The 16175-nt window shown below is 41.7% G+C and overlaps 1 protein-coding gene across 2 annotated transcripts in view; it reads right to left on the reverse strand.

The window, feature by feature from the left end:
• The window catches only part of Uxs1 (UDP-glucuronate decarboxylase 1), a 99389-nt gene that overhangs the window by 52433 nt on the left and 30781 nt on the right, over positions 1-16175 (reverse strand). Inside the window, exons 2-5 of one of the 2 annotated variants that reach the window (XM_042695494.1) lie at positions 11168-11195; positions 9038-9086; positions 8043-8086; positions 4113-4173 (exon numbers count right to left, since the gene is read on the reverse strand). In XM_042695494.1, the coding sequence (XP_042551428.1) occupies positions 4113-4173; positions 8043-8086; positions 9038-9086; positions 11168-11195 (182 nt within the window). Of the gene's footprint in view, positions 1-4112; positions 4174-8042; positions 8087-9037; positions 9102-11167; positions 11196-16175 lie in introns of both variants that reach the window. The other variant, XM_042695493.1, reaches the window with a different exon arrangement.

The following is a 16175-nucleotide window of genomic DNA, read 5'->3' on the forward strand; positions in this document are numbered from 1 at the left end:
ATATGGCAGATGAAAGAAAATCACTAAGTGTACTGTATAATGTGTAGAGAGAATTAATTCTACATGTGGCACTGATAGGAAGACACGCTACAGAGAAACAATTGGCAAGATAGTGTTGTGTTCACAAACTTGTGCTTCAGGACAAACGTGTTCTCAAGCTTCACATAGTAGAAATGTAATTCCCAGTAAAACCGTGCTGAGAGAAGGAGTCTAATGAGAGCTGATTAGGTTATTAAGGCTCTGCCCTTATGGCTGTGAGACTTGATTCCTTATAAAAAAAAAAAAGTTACATGCCTCTCTGTTTCTCGATTGTCCCTATTTGCCCTTCTGTCAAAGTACAATGTAGCAAGAAAGCCATGGACAGATGCCAGCACCTTGATCTTGAACTTCCCAGTCTCCAGAACCAAGAGCAGTGAGAAGAGTCATGTTCGTTATAAGTTACCCAGTCTGTGGCATTCTGTACAGCAGCATTAGAGGACCAAGACAACTGGCAACAGATTTTGTGATCAACGTGACACATGGCAACGAACAGATTAGGAAGATTAACTTTGCTACTTAAGACACTAATCTATTTCTAAATCCATGCTCAAATGTACACATATTTTTGATACAAGAATAACCTCAGAAAGTAGGCATACTGCCAAGAAAGAAGAGAAAGAGGGAGGGAATAGGAAAAGAGGGAGGGAGAGAAAAAGGGAGAAGGGAGGGAAAGAAAGTAGGAGGGAGATGGAAAAGGGAGAAAGGAAAGGGAAAGGAGGAAAGAAGGAAAGGGGAAGGGGAGGGAAAAGGAAGAGGAAAAAAAAAAAGGAAGATGTAATCAGTCAGCAATTAAAAATACATATCTTGAAGCCAGGAGCTGGTGGCTCACATTTATAATCATAGCAACTCCAAAAGCTGAACTCTGAGGAATGTAGTTCAAAGCCAGCCCAGGCAAGAGAGTCTTATCTCCAATTTACCAGGAATAGGCTATGGCTAAAGAGGTAGAGCAACAGAGTGGAAAAGGCTAAGGGTCAACGCTCAGGCCAAGTTCAAGCTATAGTACTGGCCCAAAAGCAAAACAAAAGCCCCCAAATCCAAACAAATCAACACCAAAAGAAACATCTATATAGTAATTCTGTGTTTAGCTTTTAGAAGAAGTGGAAAATTTCTAGAACAGTATTTTTAACCTTTTCTGGTTTTAAGATCATTTTAATGAATACTTTGTGGTTTCCTTGGCTAACAGTTTTCTCACTAAACAACACAAATTCATGGCGGGGGAGGAGGAGAACTATTAAACTTTTATGTAGTAAGCTGTCTGAAGAGATTGAACTGTTTCGTGATTTATTTTTTTATTTATTTATTTTTTTTGGTGTGATCATGGGGCCTGAACTCTGGGCCTGGGCGCTGTCCCTCAGCTCTTCAGCCCAAGGCTAGTACTCTACCACTTGAACCACAGCCACTTCCAGCTTTTTTCTTTTTTTGCTTATGTGGTGCTGAGGAATCGAACCCAGGGCCTCATGCATGCAAGGCAAGTGCTCTACCACTGAGCCACCTTCCCAGCCCCTTGTTTCGTGACATACATTTTTATTGAGATATCATTCACATAGCTCACAATTTATCCTTTGGAATAAAATGCAGTGTTTTCAGTATAATACAGAATTATGCAGCCATGACCACCTCCACAAAGAAGCCCTGCCATTAATTAACGAGATCATTGTTCATCCTTTTGTTGTAGATTCACCAGTTCTGGATTTATCATCTTAGACTGGGGGCAGGGGGCGGTGGAGGGTTAGTTCTGACTTCAGGGCCTAGGTGCTGTCCCTAAGCTTTTTGCTCAAGGCTAGTGCTCTACCACTTGAACCACAGCTATACTTCTGGCTTTTTGATGGTTAATTAGAGATACGAGTCATGTGTTTTCTTGGCCAGTCTGGTTTGAGCCATCATCCACCAATTTCAGCCTCCTGAGTAGCTGGGATTACAGGTTGGCCACCAGTACCCAGCCTAAGATTTACCATCTAGATGCAGTGATGACACACTTGCCCTTTCATGACTGGCTTCTTCCACTTAGCAAAATGATGTCAAGGCTCATCCAAGGGCTTATTGGTCATTTTGTATCTTTGGACAAAGTTCTTTTGAGATACTTAGCCCAGTTCTAAAACTGACAGTTTTTTTAAATTATTGGGTTAAACGAGCACGAACAAGACGTTATGTCAAAAAACAAACTTTACAACTTTGGCGGGTTGGAGGTGGGGGATGGAAGGGAAGGGATGGGAAGGGGAAACAAAGGAGGAGGCTGCAATGCTTGATAAGAAATGTACTCATTGCCTTGCTCATGTAACTGTAACCCCTCTGTACGGTATTTTCACAATAAAAAACTTATTAATTAAAAGAATAAAAAATAAAATTAAAAAAAGAGCACTTCATATAGTCTAGATACAGGTTCTTTATTGGTATCTGATTATCAGCTACGATCTGTCAATTTTATCAATCTTTTCAAATAACTATCTTTTGATTTTCTTGATATCCTTTTTATGGCCTCCTTTTATTCTCTCAATATTTCTAAACAATCCTTTTTTTTTTTCTTTTTTAGTACTGGAGTTAAAACTCAGGACCTGGTGTTACTTGGCTTGATGGTTCAGAGCTAGCACTGTGAGCAATGCCTCACAAAGCCATACTCTTTGCTGGTTATTTTGAAGATGAAGTCTAGTCAACTTTTCTGCCTAGGCTGGCTTCAACCCTCCACCCTATAGGTCTTAGCCTCTTGAGTAGCTTAGATTACAGATGGCAGCCACTGGTATCCAGCTTTGTTCAAATCTTTATGATTTCCCTTCTTTTTATTTGTGTTGTTTTTTTCTTCTTTTTCTATTGTCTTAAGGTGGTAGTTAGGGTTTGAACTCAGGACCTCTGTTTGCTAGGCAGGCATTCTCCAAGCCCTTTTTTACATCCCTTGTTTTTGGGATTCAGTCTTGCATTTGGCCCAAGTCTGGCCTGGGCCATGATGAACTATGACATCAAGCTTACAGAGATGAAGTCTCTTTAACTTTTGACTCAGGCTGGACTTGAACCCATATACACCTGATCTCTGCCTCCCAAGTATATGTAGCATCACACATATAAGCCACTTCACCTGATGTCTTCTTTTTTAAAATATAGATGTTTATAGTTTCTAAGTTTTTTTCTAAGCACTGCTTCTTTAACTGCATATATTACACCATAGGTTTTGGTATGCTTTTCTCTCTTTGTCATTTGTTTCAAAGGCTGTTGTTTTTTTTTAATTTCTCTTGTGATTTTTTTCTTTACTTGTTATTTAATTTGTACATACTTAGGAATGGCTTGCAGTTATTCCTATTTCTGATAACTAATTTAATTTTCTTATCAGAAAACACAGTTTGTGTGATTCAATTACTTTTAAATTTGTTGTGTTTGTCCCTCAGAATATTCCAGGTGAAGAATATGCTCCAGGACTTCTGGCTTCCAGACATAATTTGTGTATCCTGAAACCTTGGTTAGTTCTAGTAGTTTTAAGAAGCTACTCATTTTGGGTTTTCTAAATACAAGACCATGTCACCCACCAGCAATTACATGTAGTTTAAGTTTTACCTTTTTAATATAGATATCTTTTATTTATAAGAACACACAAAAAGAATTGAAAACTTATATTTACTCAAAAAATATGTCCAGAGCAGCCTTATTCACAGCATCCTGTGAATAGAAACTACTCCAAATGTCCATCCATGCAGAAAGGATATCCAAAACCCTACAGTGTACTATTGTTCAGACATAAAAAGCATGGAGTAGTGACTCATGTTACAGTGTGATGAACATTGTTCTCAGTGAACAGAAATGGAACACAAAAGGCCACATGTTGTGTCATTCTGTTGATATGACACATTCAAAAAAGGCAAATCCACAGCAATAAAAAGTAGTTTCAGTGGCTACTGGGAGGATGGGTAACAAAGAACTACTAATGGATGTAGAAACCCTTCAGTGGAAATACTGTTGAAACTCTGAAAACACATTACCAACTGCTGAGTTCAATACTTGAAGGGGTGTAACTTTATGGCACATGAATTATCTTGATTAAAATAGGAAGGTCTCAATATTACACATATTAATCAGATGTGCAAACTTACCAAAATTCTTTTGCGATCCTTCTCTGATAAGAACTTTACTGGTGGGTATTTCTGGGTGAAGCTGTATAATATGAAGAGATTAAAAAGCAAAAGTCAAATGTCGTGGTGGGCATTTGTCTCCACCTGTCACTGAACAATGCCACATTCAGGACCTCTTCTGGCTTCCCCTTTCTTTTCCTTCACTGGGGCTGCTGAAGGGTCATTGGCTAACAATGGTTCAAGACATCCCTACCTGTCTGTGGGGGATGATAAAGCTAAGGACACAATTTAAAGCTCCAAGAGAAAGTAGAAGTGCTGGCTAAGAGGCTGCAAGCTACCAACAACTGTAAAATATAGGTAGCATACCCCTCTGGGGACAAGTGACAATCCAGGAGAGGCCAGAAATGGTGGCATACAAAAGGATGATCTCAGGTTCCAGACTACACAGTGAGAGCCTGTCTCAAAGTAAAACAGAATTAAAAGGACTGATGTGTGGCTCAATGGTGAGAATCTGGCTTCAAGATCCAGCAGCAAAAACAAAACAAAACAAATCAAAACAAAAACCCCACAAAACCACCAGCAGAGGTGGTAGAGATGCTGAATCAGAGCTTAAGTGGAAGACAGAGACTGTGTGGAGTTTCAGCCCCATGTGGGAGGGTGTGGCTTCCTAGGATGAGAAAAAAATTGAATACAGCCATCTCCTGTTCTGAGAATCAACACAGGGCCCACAGCTCTTTTTCGACCAGTGTCCTGTGTCCAGTGACTCAACACCTGCACATTCTGTCTCCCACAGCTGGCTCTGACCCTGCCAAAATCTCACCTGATCTTTCAATGTCCTTCTGTTCCCCAAAGGTGCCACAGGCCCCCCAATTACACTGATATTTTAGGGGCCGAGCAACATAATTGGCATAGCAAACATTCTCAAAAGATGCAATCAGAAGGAAGCAAAAAGAGCTTTGAGTAAAATCTGCGTGATCAGCAGATTATTTAATCTCACTGCAGGTGCTGGGCCATGCCACACAGAACCTGTCCCCAGCACCAGCTCTCCCTACAATACAGGTGCATTTCCTTAACTGTTGCTGAAGCAAATGGTGTGTGACAGCAAATCAGACAGGAGACCTAGGAGCAGATGTATAGGGGAAGTGGAATAAGGGCTTTCACAATACACAAGAATTCCCCCATGAAGCGCTTCCAGCCTTCCAGCTCTGTGGCCACCAAGCAAGACTTGCAGCAGCTTGTGCAGCTCAGCGGTAAGGGTAAGAGCAGCTCTCCATCCACACAACCATCCCAGTCACATACAGCACACACTGCTCCTAGCAAGCACATGAAGAATGTTTCCAGTGCTGCTGGGGAATAGAAACCATGCTGGAGGAACTGGGAAGAGCCAGGCAGATGTCCTGTTGGCCAAGTAACACGTTCAGCCATTTCACCTCCATTACTCATGTGGAGACTGATCATGTACAGTTCTGGTGTGCTGCATGCAGATCCCACAACTGCTTCTCCGAGCTCAGGACATCCATACCTGTTGCCTCAACCTTGAAATGCATTCTTCACTATGTGGTACCTTTCTCCTAGGGCAGTACTGCACACCAACATGGCAACCTCCAGATCATAGGGGGACAGTGGGACCATCACAGACTCACCACCTTCCTTCACCCAGGCTGCTGAGATCTGTATATGTGTGTATCCTATGGGTGTGTGTGTGTGTGCGCGTGTGTGTGTGTGTGTGTGTGTGTGTGTGTGTGTGTGTGTGTGTGTGTGTGTGTTTCTTGCAGTACTGGGGATTGAACACTTATACCAGTTCAAGAATTCATTCTCTATGACTTTTCTACCATCTAGGTGACTTTAAAGAAGTTCCAAATGGGGAAATTGCAGCTACACATTGGAAAATGAAGTAGAAGGAGAGAGAGACCAATTTAAAGTGAGGACTGTAGGCAGAAGACTGCATGATAATCCCAGGAATACACGCACAGGTCACCAGGAAAACAAATTCATCCAAGTTAATAGCTTAGAATATCGTGGGTCCCCTAGTTTCCTCAGAGATGGGTTCCAGGAACCCTAAAGATATTAAAACCAGGTTTCTCTGCCAGATGCCAGTGGCTCATGTCTGTAATTATAGCTATTCAAGATTAGGAATTGTAGGCATGTAACACCATACATAACATTTTCATGCTTTGTTTTTTTTGGGGGGGTCCGGTCGTGGGGCCTGAACTCTGGGCCTGGGTGCTGTCCCTCAGCTCTTCAGCTCAAGGCTAGCGCTCTATCACTTGAGCCACAGTGCCACTTCCGGCTTTTTTTTTTCTGCTTATGTGGTGCTGAGGAATTGAACCCAGGGCCTCATGCATGCAAGGCAAGCGCTCTACCACTGAGCCACCTTCCCAGTCCCACTTTTTTTTTTTAATACAATAGGATGCAACTAAATTTTAGATAACATACACAGGATCATGTTGTTCAACTTTTTTAAATTGTCTTACATCTTCATATCTCCCTTGTAGAAGTCACATGCACAAGGCTATGAGTGACAGGCTGGGGGAGTCGCCAGGGCTCCCGGCAGTATTAACACCACTTGTTGCCTTCTTGTAGCCATGAGTGACAGGGCGAGGTGGCAAGAGCACAGCATTAAGTGCAGTTGGCTGAATGGTTCCATCAGTTGGTCACTCAGTAGTCCCAAACACCTGTGATTATGGGTGCTGAGCAGTGGGCAAGCAGAGAGGTACAGGCTTCTCTTAAGGCCTGATGGAGGTAAAAATTCTGCCCAGTATACTAGCTCATCTATTTATTCAGGAACTCTAATTGAGCACTACTTCCACACTCAGCATGGGGAGGTGAAAGTAATACTCTGCCTAACCATTCAGTTGAGGAAAAGAAGAAAACCAATAAGTGGGCTGGATGAATCTCCTCCATCTCTATTTCCATTTGGTCACTTACTGAAAATTGAAGAAAAACTGCACTTCTTTTCTTCCTTTTTGTTCTAAGTGTTATAAAGAGCTACAGAATGGCAACATAAACCATCCAAAAGGGGGAAAAGAACATAAATTTTAATGGATGTTTGTTTCATTTTTCCTTTTCTTAAATTCTGAGGGTCCAGCTGTCACTCAACATACACATTTTTCACATATGGACCCTTAAGCTCCAGTGCCAAAGACTGAATTGATTTAGAAGTAAGTGATGGAGACAGAGTCTTTGTGTCAGACTCACAGCTCAGAGAGGAGTGGAGGCAGGAAGGTATTTCACTACAATTCTGATCCCAGCAGAAATTCTGTTATGTAACTCAATTCTTCCTCTCTAGTCACTTCACCTGGACTACATTCTGGTCCCTCTGCGGTGCTACAGTGACAAATGGGATGTGACTGAATGTGACACTTCCCTGGCTTCACAGTTTCTCAGTGGCACTTTGCCACCTTGCAGATGGCTCTCCAGTTCTGGAATCAGACAACTGATATATAGCTGCCACTCACTGCCATACAGAAGCGCAAGGTAGGTAAGACCCAGTCTCAACTGCTCTTTGTGGCCATTCAAGCTACACTGTAATGTTTAACTAAAGAAGATTTCAATACATCTAAATCCTTCTTCCAGTGTTCCGACTGCTCAGACAATGCACAGATTATCATAGTTTTTACAAGTTAAACTGATTTAGAAGGTTTGAACTTAGTATCTGTGTTTGTGCTACAACAATGCCTCTGGAAAGAAAGTAGTAATATATTTATTTTCCTGGAAAGAAACTATACCTTTCATAAAAAATAGTCCTTACTAAGAAGATAAAGACTTAAAATACTACATCCAAACTTTAAATTTAAAAAATTATCTTATTGAAAAATTGTCTTGAGGAAGACATGTCTTTCATATTTTACAAGTTCATACATAACTTTCTGAGATAAATTATACTTATTTGATATTGACTTTTCCTGACACCCAGCTAAGACCAGAAACAAACCAAAAAAATGCACATACCTTTTTTCCAAATCTCTGATTTTCTCTCTTAGTGGCTCAACAATCTAGAACAACAATAAACAAAATTAGTTTTAGACCAAAAACATACTTCCCGTTACTAACTCTTCTGATATTTCAAGTGACCATGATATGACATAGAATAAATTTTAATGCATTTCCACTTTGAACCCAACACTAGAATTAAGCAGATACACTCTACACTGAAACTCTTATTATTAGCACCTTATAACGAAGAATGTAAAAGGCATCAGAGGTTCATAGGAAGAGGTACTACCCTTCACTTCAAGAACTAACAATTGTACTATGGTCCACAAATCTTAACATCTTGTCTCTGTGATTATGTCCACGTTATAAGCTCGAGGACAGAAACTGTAGGCTATGAGTCAGGCAACCCACATCCCTGTGGGTCATCATCCACCATGGTCTACAGCAAAAAAGAGCAATTCAAGGGTTTCCCTAGGACTCTAACATTCAGCTTCAAACATAACGTAAGCCCTCCTCCTGTCTCAACCCATGTTACAATAGTCTAGCTATACCTCTGTCTACTTGTCTATAAACTACAGACAGTAATTTTAAAATAAGAGGTTTCCAACTCTCAGGCACTGTATGGCTATCTATGCATCCAGATGCTCATTGTTTCTCGAGTTCCGGGACTAGTCTGGGGTTACTCTTCCTTTCAGCATCTGCTCAATGTGGATGTTGGTGCTTGTCTCCATCACTTAAAGCAAGCCCTTCCTTTCTTCTAAGAAAGGCTCGCCTAGACAGTACTGTACAAATCCTGAATGCATTCTGCCTTTAGGGAAGAATATATGTAACATGCCCCTTTACAGAAATGGAAAAATGGTGACACAAAGGGAAAGGAATTTTTGAGAACTAGTTTCAAAACCACAGAACAGCATTAAGCCACCACAATAAAGATAACAGCATGAGCAAAGAAAGTCAGTGTGACAGATAAACGAGTAAAAACAAAAGCAGAAGATGGAAAAGAGACTAACCTCTTCAATCTTGCTTTCAACTTTTAGTTCGCCATTTTCCTGTATAGACCTGTTGAGTAGAAAGCTTTGAGTAGGAAGCTAACAAACTGAGATCAGTCAAAAAAGGCTTTTGTAATTAGTCAAGATTTGTTCCTGAACTAACTACCATAATACAAACTAAAGGCTGAGACCATCTCCCAGTCTAACCCCAGTACCAATCACAGGTGCTAATTCACTCCAGCAGGGGGCGCACAAAGAAAAAAAGAGGACTGACTGGGAATTTCCTTAAATCCATCTATAAACACGCTCCTTTTCCATACTTGATTGTTTCTGTCAAAACTAAAATAATCCCATGTTACACACCAACACTGGATTTTAAATTAGAAGTAGGAAGCATGTCTATAGGAGTATGTCTTTGGGCTTTCCTAGAGGTTTAACACAAGATGGAATTTTTCCAAGCTAAAAACAGAGTTCCTCTAAATGAGATCTAAGAACCCCACCTAGCCACACACAGCTACCTTTGTCAGGAGACATGTAACTTGGTGGTAGGGTTCAGATCAACAAGCCCCACCCACCTGGCAAAACCAACTCCACATGAAATGCCTAGTGAGGGGCTCTAATCTTCCACCCTTGTAGGCTGGGCAGCAGCATTAAAATTCCAGTTTCACACTCTGCAGTGAAACTCTTTCATTTCTTGACACCACAAAATAGCAAAGTGGGGACAATTTTTCTTTAGATGAAAAATTGTGCAACAGAGCCAAATCTGCTCTTACAATAAATGCTTTTTTACATTTCTAGTGATTTGTTTCAAAAAGCGTTATTTTTTTAAGCTTGGCAAAGATAATCCACATGAAGATTTAACTTTTATAAGCATCCCTCCTCTCAACTAAAAAAAGCCAAGTTGGGTGTGACAGTACACACCAACAGTCCCAGCACTTGGACAGGGAAGTGGTCTCAATAGCCACATCCAATATGAGCACCCCCCCAACTTGAAAATCCAAAAGTCTGACACCCAAATGCCTCCAAATCTCAAACATAATAGCAGCAACATGAAAATACCACACCTGACCTCATGTGATTTCAATATCTGCCTCAATACTGATACACCAAAACTATTGTATAAAATTTACCTTCAGGCTTTGTGGGTAAGTAGCATAAGTGAATAAATGAATCTTGTGTTTAGACTTGGGTTCCATCCCCCAAATATTTCAGTATACATATGCAAATATTCCAAAATCTAGAAGTAGAAAAAGAAATCTAAGAGCTGATCCCATTCATTTCAGATAAAGAAAATTGAAGCAGGGTTCATATCCCTGGTGCAGAAGGGCCAGCTAGGATCTCTCTAAGACACCCATATTCTTACTCAGGAAGTTGAGAAATGCCCTAGGTCATGTGAAAGCCAGGGATATCCCTCTATTGCTGAAGAAGAGGCATAGACCACCTTAAAGCTCACCTTAAGCTTTAGATGAGTAAATTTTGAAATTAGCTGTATCCCCTGGAAATGTTCTCAGAAGAAAAGAAACAGCCCAGATTGGTGACCAGCAAAAAAATTCCATTAAAAGCACTGGTGGCTCACACTTATAATCCTAGCTACGGAGGAGGTTGAGATCTGAGGATCATGGTTCAAAGCCAGACCAGGCTGGAAAAGTCTCTCAGACTCTTTTTTTTTTTTTTTTTGGGGGGGGGGGGGGTCCGGTCACGGGGCCTGAACTCTGGGCCTGGGCGCTCAGCTCTTCAGCTCAATGTTAGCGCTCTACCACTTGAGCCACAGCGCCACTTCCAGCTTTTTTCTTTTTTGCTTATGTGGTACTGAGGAATCGAACCCAGGGCCTCATGCATGCAAGGCAAGCACTCTACCACTGAGCCACCTTCCCAGCCCTCCCTCAGACTCTTATCTCCAATTAACCACCAGAAAACCAGAAGTGGTGCTGTGGTAGAGCGCTGGCCTTCTGCTGAAGAGAACTTAGGGACAGCACCCAGGCCCAGAGTTCAAGCCCCACAACCGACAGAAAAAACAAAACAACAACAACAAAAAAACCAAAACAGCTATTTATTAGTCCCTGACACCAACAAAGTATAGATAACTGAAATATGAAATATGAAATCTCTATAAAACCCAACTACTATATCCAAGTAATGAAAAACAATTACCTCATATTAACGAAGTTGCCCCAGACAGCTATAAGAGAAAAAAGGAGGGAAAAAGTCAATATTTATGTCTATAACATTCAAGGATTCCAACTGACAAAATTTTAATTTTTAACCAATATTCTAAAGTTCACTGAGAAACCCAAATTAAACTTTAAGAAGAAAATAATGTACACTTGTTGAAATTCTATTAAGAACAAAAACATGATCCTTCTATCAATTCAGTAGTTTTGGTGTTTGCAGTTCAAGTATGCATGTGCATATGTGTTTGTTTTTTGCTGATAGGGGGCCTTGATCATAGCTAGCACTCTCTCAGTTGAGCCACAGCTCCATTTCTGACTTTTGGCTAGTTAATTGGAGATCAGAATCTCACAAACTTTCCCTGAGCTGGCTTCAAACCACGATCCTCAGATCTTAGACTCCTGAAAAGCCAGGTAATCCTGTTGCCAGGTAAGCCATTTGCAAGCCACTGGCAACTGGCTTAGTCCAATTATTTTTGAATAAGGGAAGGTGATCCAGTACCCCAAACATGAGAAATCACATGATACCACCACTAATCAAGACACCTTGTTTTTAAATGACTGGTATTAACATCTGGTCTACGTTCCTCTCTGGCCTCTCCCCAGATACAGAATGCATCTTCAGGCCTGGCATTCTTATGTGTAAGCAGGTGCAGGGAAAGGGCACAGAGCAGATACAAATGCCCCTGGACCCAGGCTGTTGACTCTGAGCTTGGGAAGACTGTGAGGTTAATATCTAATAAGCCCAGGCTTTGTCTCCCTGCTACCCTTGGGACAGAGCAGAGACATAATTGATGCTTACTGCGTAGGATTCAGTATCCAAGACCATCCCTCAGAAGAAGCCCCATTGCCAAGAAGGGGAATGCTGTTGATATCATAAATCTCTCTTCAAATACAGAAAGAGAAATGATAAAAAGGCAGCAATCAATACCAAAACATGACTGGGGAAGGTAAGGCCTCCAGCTCAAATCAGCCTGACCTGGTCTATTTTATAGGACTCCATTCTGGCTGGCAAGAAGGCTGTTTTACTTTGTTTTGCCAAAACTGTTCTTCTGAAATGAAGCAGAACCCTACCGCTGTCCTGTTTTAACAATGGATTCCTGGAAAGGATTGTATAAACTCTTACACACTCGTACGCACACGCGCGCACACACACACTGGCAAAAACATTAAACTGACCACTCCAGCAGCGATTTGGCATAGATAGTTGAACTAAAACTACAGAACAAAACATTAGCAGTCCAATCCTTTTATACCTGAAATGTTCTGATCCCAGTCCTCACCCCATTCAGCATATGGTACCTGCAACCTTTCTTCCCTTATAAAGAGAATAAACTTGTTTTCTTGTTTGCCATCCTACCTTCATTGAAATCTTTCACATCCTTTGTACCAGGTGAAAGCCACCTGACCTAAACAATAAAAAACAAACAAACAAAAAGCAAGACCTGGGAGAAGTTCAAATGAAGCTATACCACAGCAACTATTTTTTACTTTCGTGCGTGCGTGTGTGTGTGTGGTGTGTGTGTGTGTGTGTGTGTGTGTGTGTGTGTGTGTGTGTGTGTGGTGTTCATGCATGTCAGTATGAGGGCTTGAATTCCGGACCTCATCCTCTTGCTTGGCTTTTTTGCTCAAGATAGATGCTTTACCACTTAAGCCACATCTCCAACTTCCAGCTTTTTGCAGGTGAACTGGAGATAAGGATCGCTCATATTTGTCTGCCTGCCTTGCTTTGAACCACACTCCTCAGATCTCAGCCTAATGAGTAGCTACGATTACAGGTGTGAGCGATTGGTACTCAGCTGAGTCATTAATCATTTAAAAACATAACAGACAATTATATCTCTGAATTCTTTTTGAGTATTATTCTCAGGAAATAAGCACCAAGAGTAGAAAGACATAGGAAAGTTGCCTTCACAAAGACCATGCCCTATTTATAATCTCTCACACACAAAGGAATAAAACTAAATGCCTCACAAATGAGACCTGCTGTATAAATAACCCTATAGCCAATGGATGAGATCTGAAAGCATTTTGTAGAAGAAGTGATAGGAAGTGTGGGGGAAGAACGGGGGAGATCCTTCCTAACAAGGGGAAAGTGTTATGAAAATGTTTAAGCACAGGATCCTTCCAGATGAAGACCGAAAGACATAAAGGGAACTGACCATTTGATGCTTAAGTGTCATAAGGCAGGGACCGCCTAGTAGGAAAGTCCCTGGACAAAAAGGGACTCAGGTAATGACGTTGGGAGGTGGGGGGGAGCCAGGCCGGTCTGCCCAGATTCGTTCTGACAATGCCAGCAGCATTCCTTCCCCCAGAATGAGGCAGGGCCTTTCTGCCATGAGTGTCTTACTACCTACTCTCAAGCAAGCTGGTTCGGGAATTTCCTTCTGGAAACTGAGACAAGAGGGCAGTGGGGGTTACAGCAGTATTCTCAGGCTTTATGGCTTGCTAGGAAAAAGAATTCTAGTTTCTATGACCTGCTCAGGGAAGAGGACTCCTGGGTTTTGTAAGAGGCTGGGGGGAGATTGAGAGCAGTCTGGGACAGAAAGGCCCAGGTTCTGAGGAGGCTTCCGAGGCCCTGACTATCCTCAGTTCAAAGTACTCAACACACCAACATGCCACACGTTGGGGGTATCATCTTCTAGGTCTTAGTACCTGAGAAAGCAGTTATGATGGTGCTAGATGAAGATATGTTTGTACAGTATGATTTCTGCTAAGAAATACATTGAAAAACAGCATGAAAGCCAGGTGTGATAGGCTGACACCTGAAACCCCAGAACTCAGGAGATCTTGAGTTTGAGGCCTAGGCCACATTAGCAACTTCCAGACCAGTGTGAGTGATACAGTGAGACTCTGTTCAAAAACACTAAAAAATAGACTAAAAAATTGCCAGAATCCTAAATTTGCGTGTTGATATAAGAGAGTTTATTTGTCCTTATGCTTACATGCTTACTTTGCACATAAATATGCAGAGGGGAAGAGATAGCTAAAGGTTGCTAAACCGCAAGCTTCGGTTACCTTGCTCTCAGCCTCTTTTTAGATACCTGAGGATATCTGGGCTAACAGACACCAGGCACCATGATCACCCATCAGAGCCTACAAAGATCACCTCACTGGGACACCTGTGGCCAAGCAATGGGAATGTTTCCTCACTGTGGTAGCTCAAATAAATATACTGTCTCACTCTGGCTTTAGTCCTCAACATAGACTAAAATCAGACCATCTCTTTTTGTACAAAGGAGCCATGTAAGGAACACCTATAACCATTCTTAAGCATCTTGTGTTAGCTCCTTGGACAACCTTTTCAAATCATTCCATGGCTACTGGTTTGTGTAGTTTTCCTATCCACTTTTGCTGGCATCCATTTTTAGGAGCATCTCTCAAGCTTATTGGTCATTTAGTTCATTTCAGAACATCTAAGGCCATCTTCCTGGAGGACTCTTTCTCCTTCCTGGCCCTCCCCGCTTTCCCACTGGAAGCTGGTAGCCAAACCCCTGCTTTACTACTCCTTGTAGGTTAAGGAGAATGGGCATAAATGGGTAAGTTCCAGATATACTTCACAACTCAGACCTATTAGATTGTGGCTGGCATCTGGACATATCCCCTCCTGCCTGGCTCAGCCAAGACAGCTTGGACTTGCCACTTCCCTATCAGACCCCCATAGCAGCCCACTCCAGGAATGCCTCATTAAAGAACTCTCCCCTACTCCCCACCCCTTAACCTCTACAGATGATCTAGGCCAAGCCTTCCTGAGCACCATCTCAGGAAAGTATCCCGCTCTGTCCTTACTGCTGGGGATCGTATGCTACCAGTGTCCATGTCATGCTTTTCTCTAATGGACAGCTTACATGAGAATCCCTGCAAGATACAGAGATCTCATTCACATGAGCAACACATGCCACCCAAGTAGGAAAATGAATGTCAAGAATGTTGTCCCTTTTCTCACAATATCTATACTTAATAGTGCAAAAAGAAACAAACAAACAAAAAAAAACACAAAAAATCTCTATGGTGTTTTTGTGTCAAGGGGTTTTAGCTTTCTTTAAATGACCAAGAGCTCTACCTGCTCTTCTTTGGAGCACACAAAGGAACTCAGAGCCCAGCACAGGCCAACATCTCAGCCTGAAAGCAGTCCATTTGTTCTAAGGGAAGCACATAAGTAATTTCCAATAGTTGCAGCCTTCCTCCTGTAGCTTCCTGTGGCAGTAGGCTGGAAGTAGCGGGACATAGGTTTTAAAAGTCAAACATTATTGAAAACAATTATTTTAATCCAAGTACCAGTGGCTCACACATGTAATCCTCGCTACACAGGAGGCTTAGATCTGAGGGTCGCAGTTAAAAGCCAGTCCAGGCAGGAAAAACCTATCTCCATTAAACTACCAAAATTCTGGAAGTGGAGGTGTGGCTCAAGTGGTACAGTGCTCGTCTTGAGCAAAAGAAGCTCAGGGACAGTACAGAGGCCCTAAGTTCCAGCCCAGGACCATCACAAAAGAAAAAAAGCTAGCAGTAGAGCTGTGGCAAGTACCATGGACAAAAAAAAAAAAAAGGTAAAGGACAATGCACAGACCCTTAGTTCAAGCCCCAGTACTGGCAGGAAAAAAAAAAAAAAAAAGGTTCCAAAACTTTGCAACCTGATTTACAGTGCCTCAAAGAGACAGCTGGGAATTGATTACTCTGTAAACATGTGAACCAAATAAGCTGACATAAGCCCATTATACGTAACACTAGAAGTCAGTATCAAAAGGCATACAGCAACACTCTAGCCCATGCAGACTGAAAATACAATGGTGGTCCCACAAGATTTTAGTGGAGGGGCAAAGTTCCTATCATTGCTGATACAACAGTCCAGTGACATCATTAACTATTGTGATGAGGTAATGCAAAGCAATGCAGCACACTGCTCACATGCTTATTGTGATGTAGGTATGAATTGCCAATCATATAAAAGTACAGCACATGTGCTCATGTACTGCACGTAATACTTAATAGTG

The sequence above is a fragment of the Dipodomys spectabilis genome, unplaced genomic scaffold (genome assembly GCF_019054845.1).
Source record: "Dipodomys spectabilis isolate Male_0828 unplaced genomic scaffold, ASM1905484v1 ptg000187l, whole genome shotgun sequence".
Lineage (NCBI taxonomy): Eukaryota > Metazoa > Chordata > Mammalia > Rodentia > Heteromyidae > Dipodomys > Dipodomys spectabilis.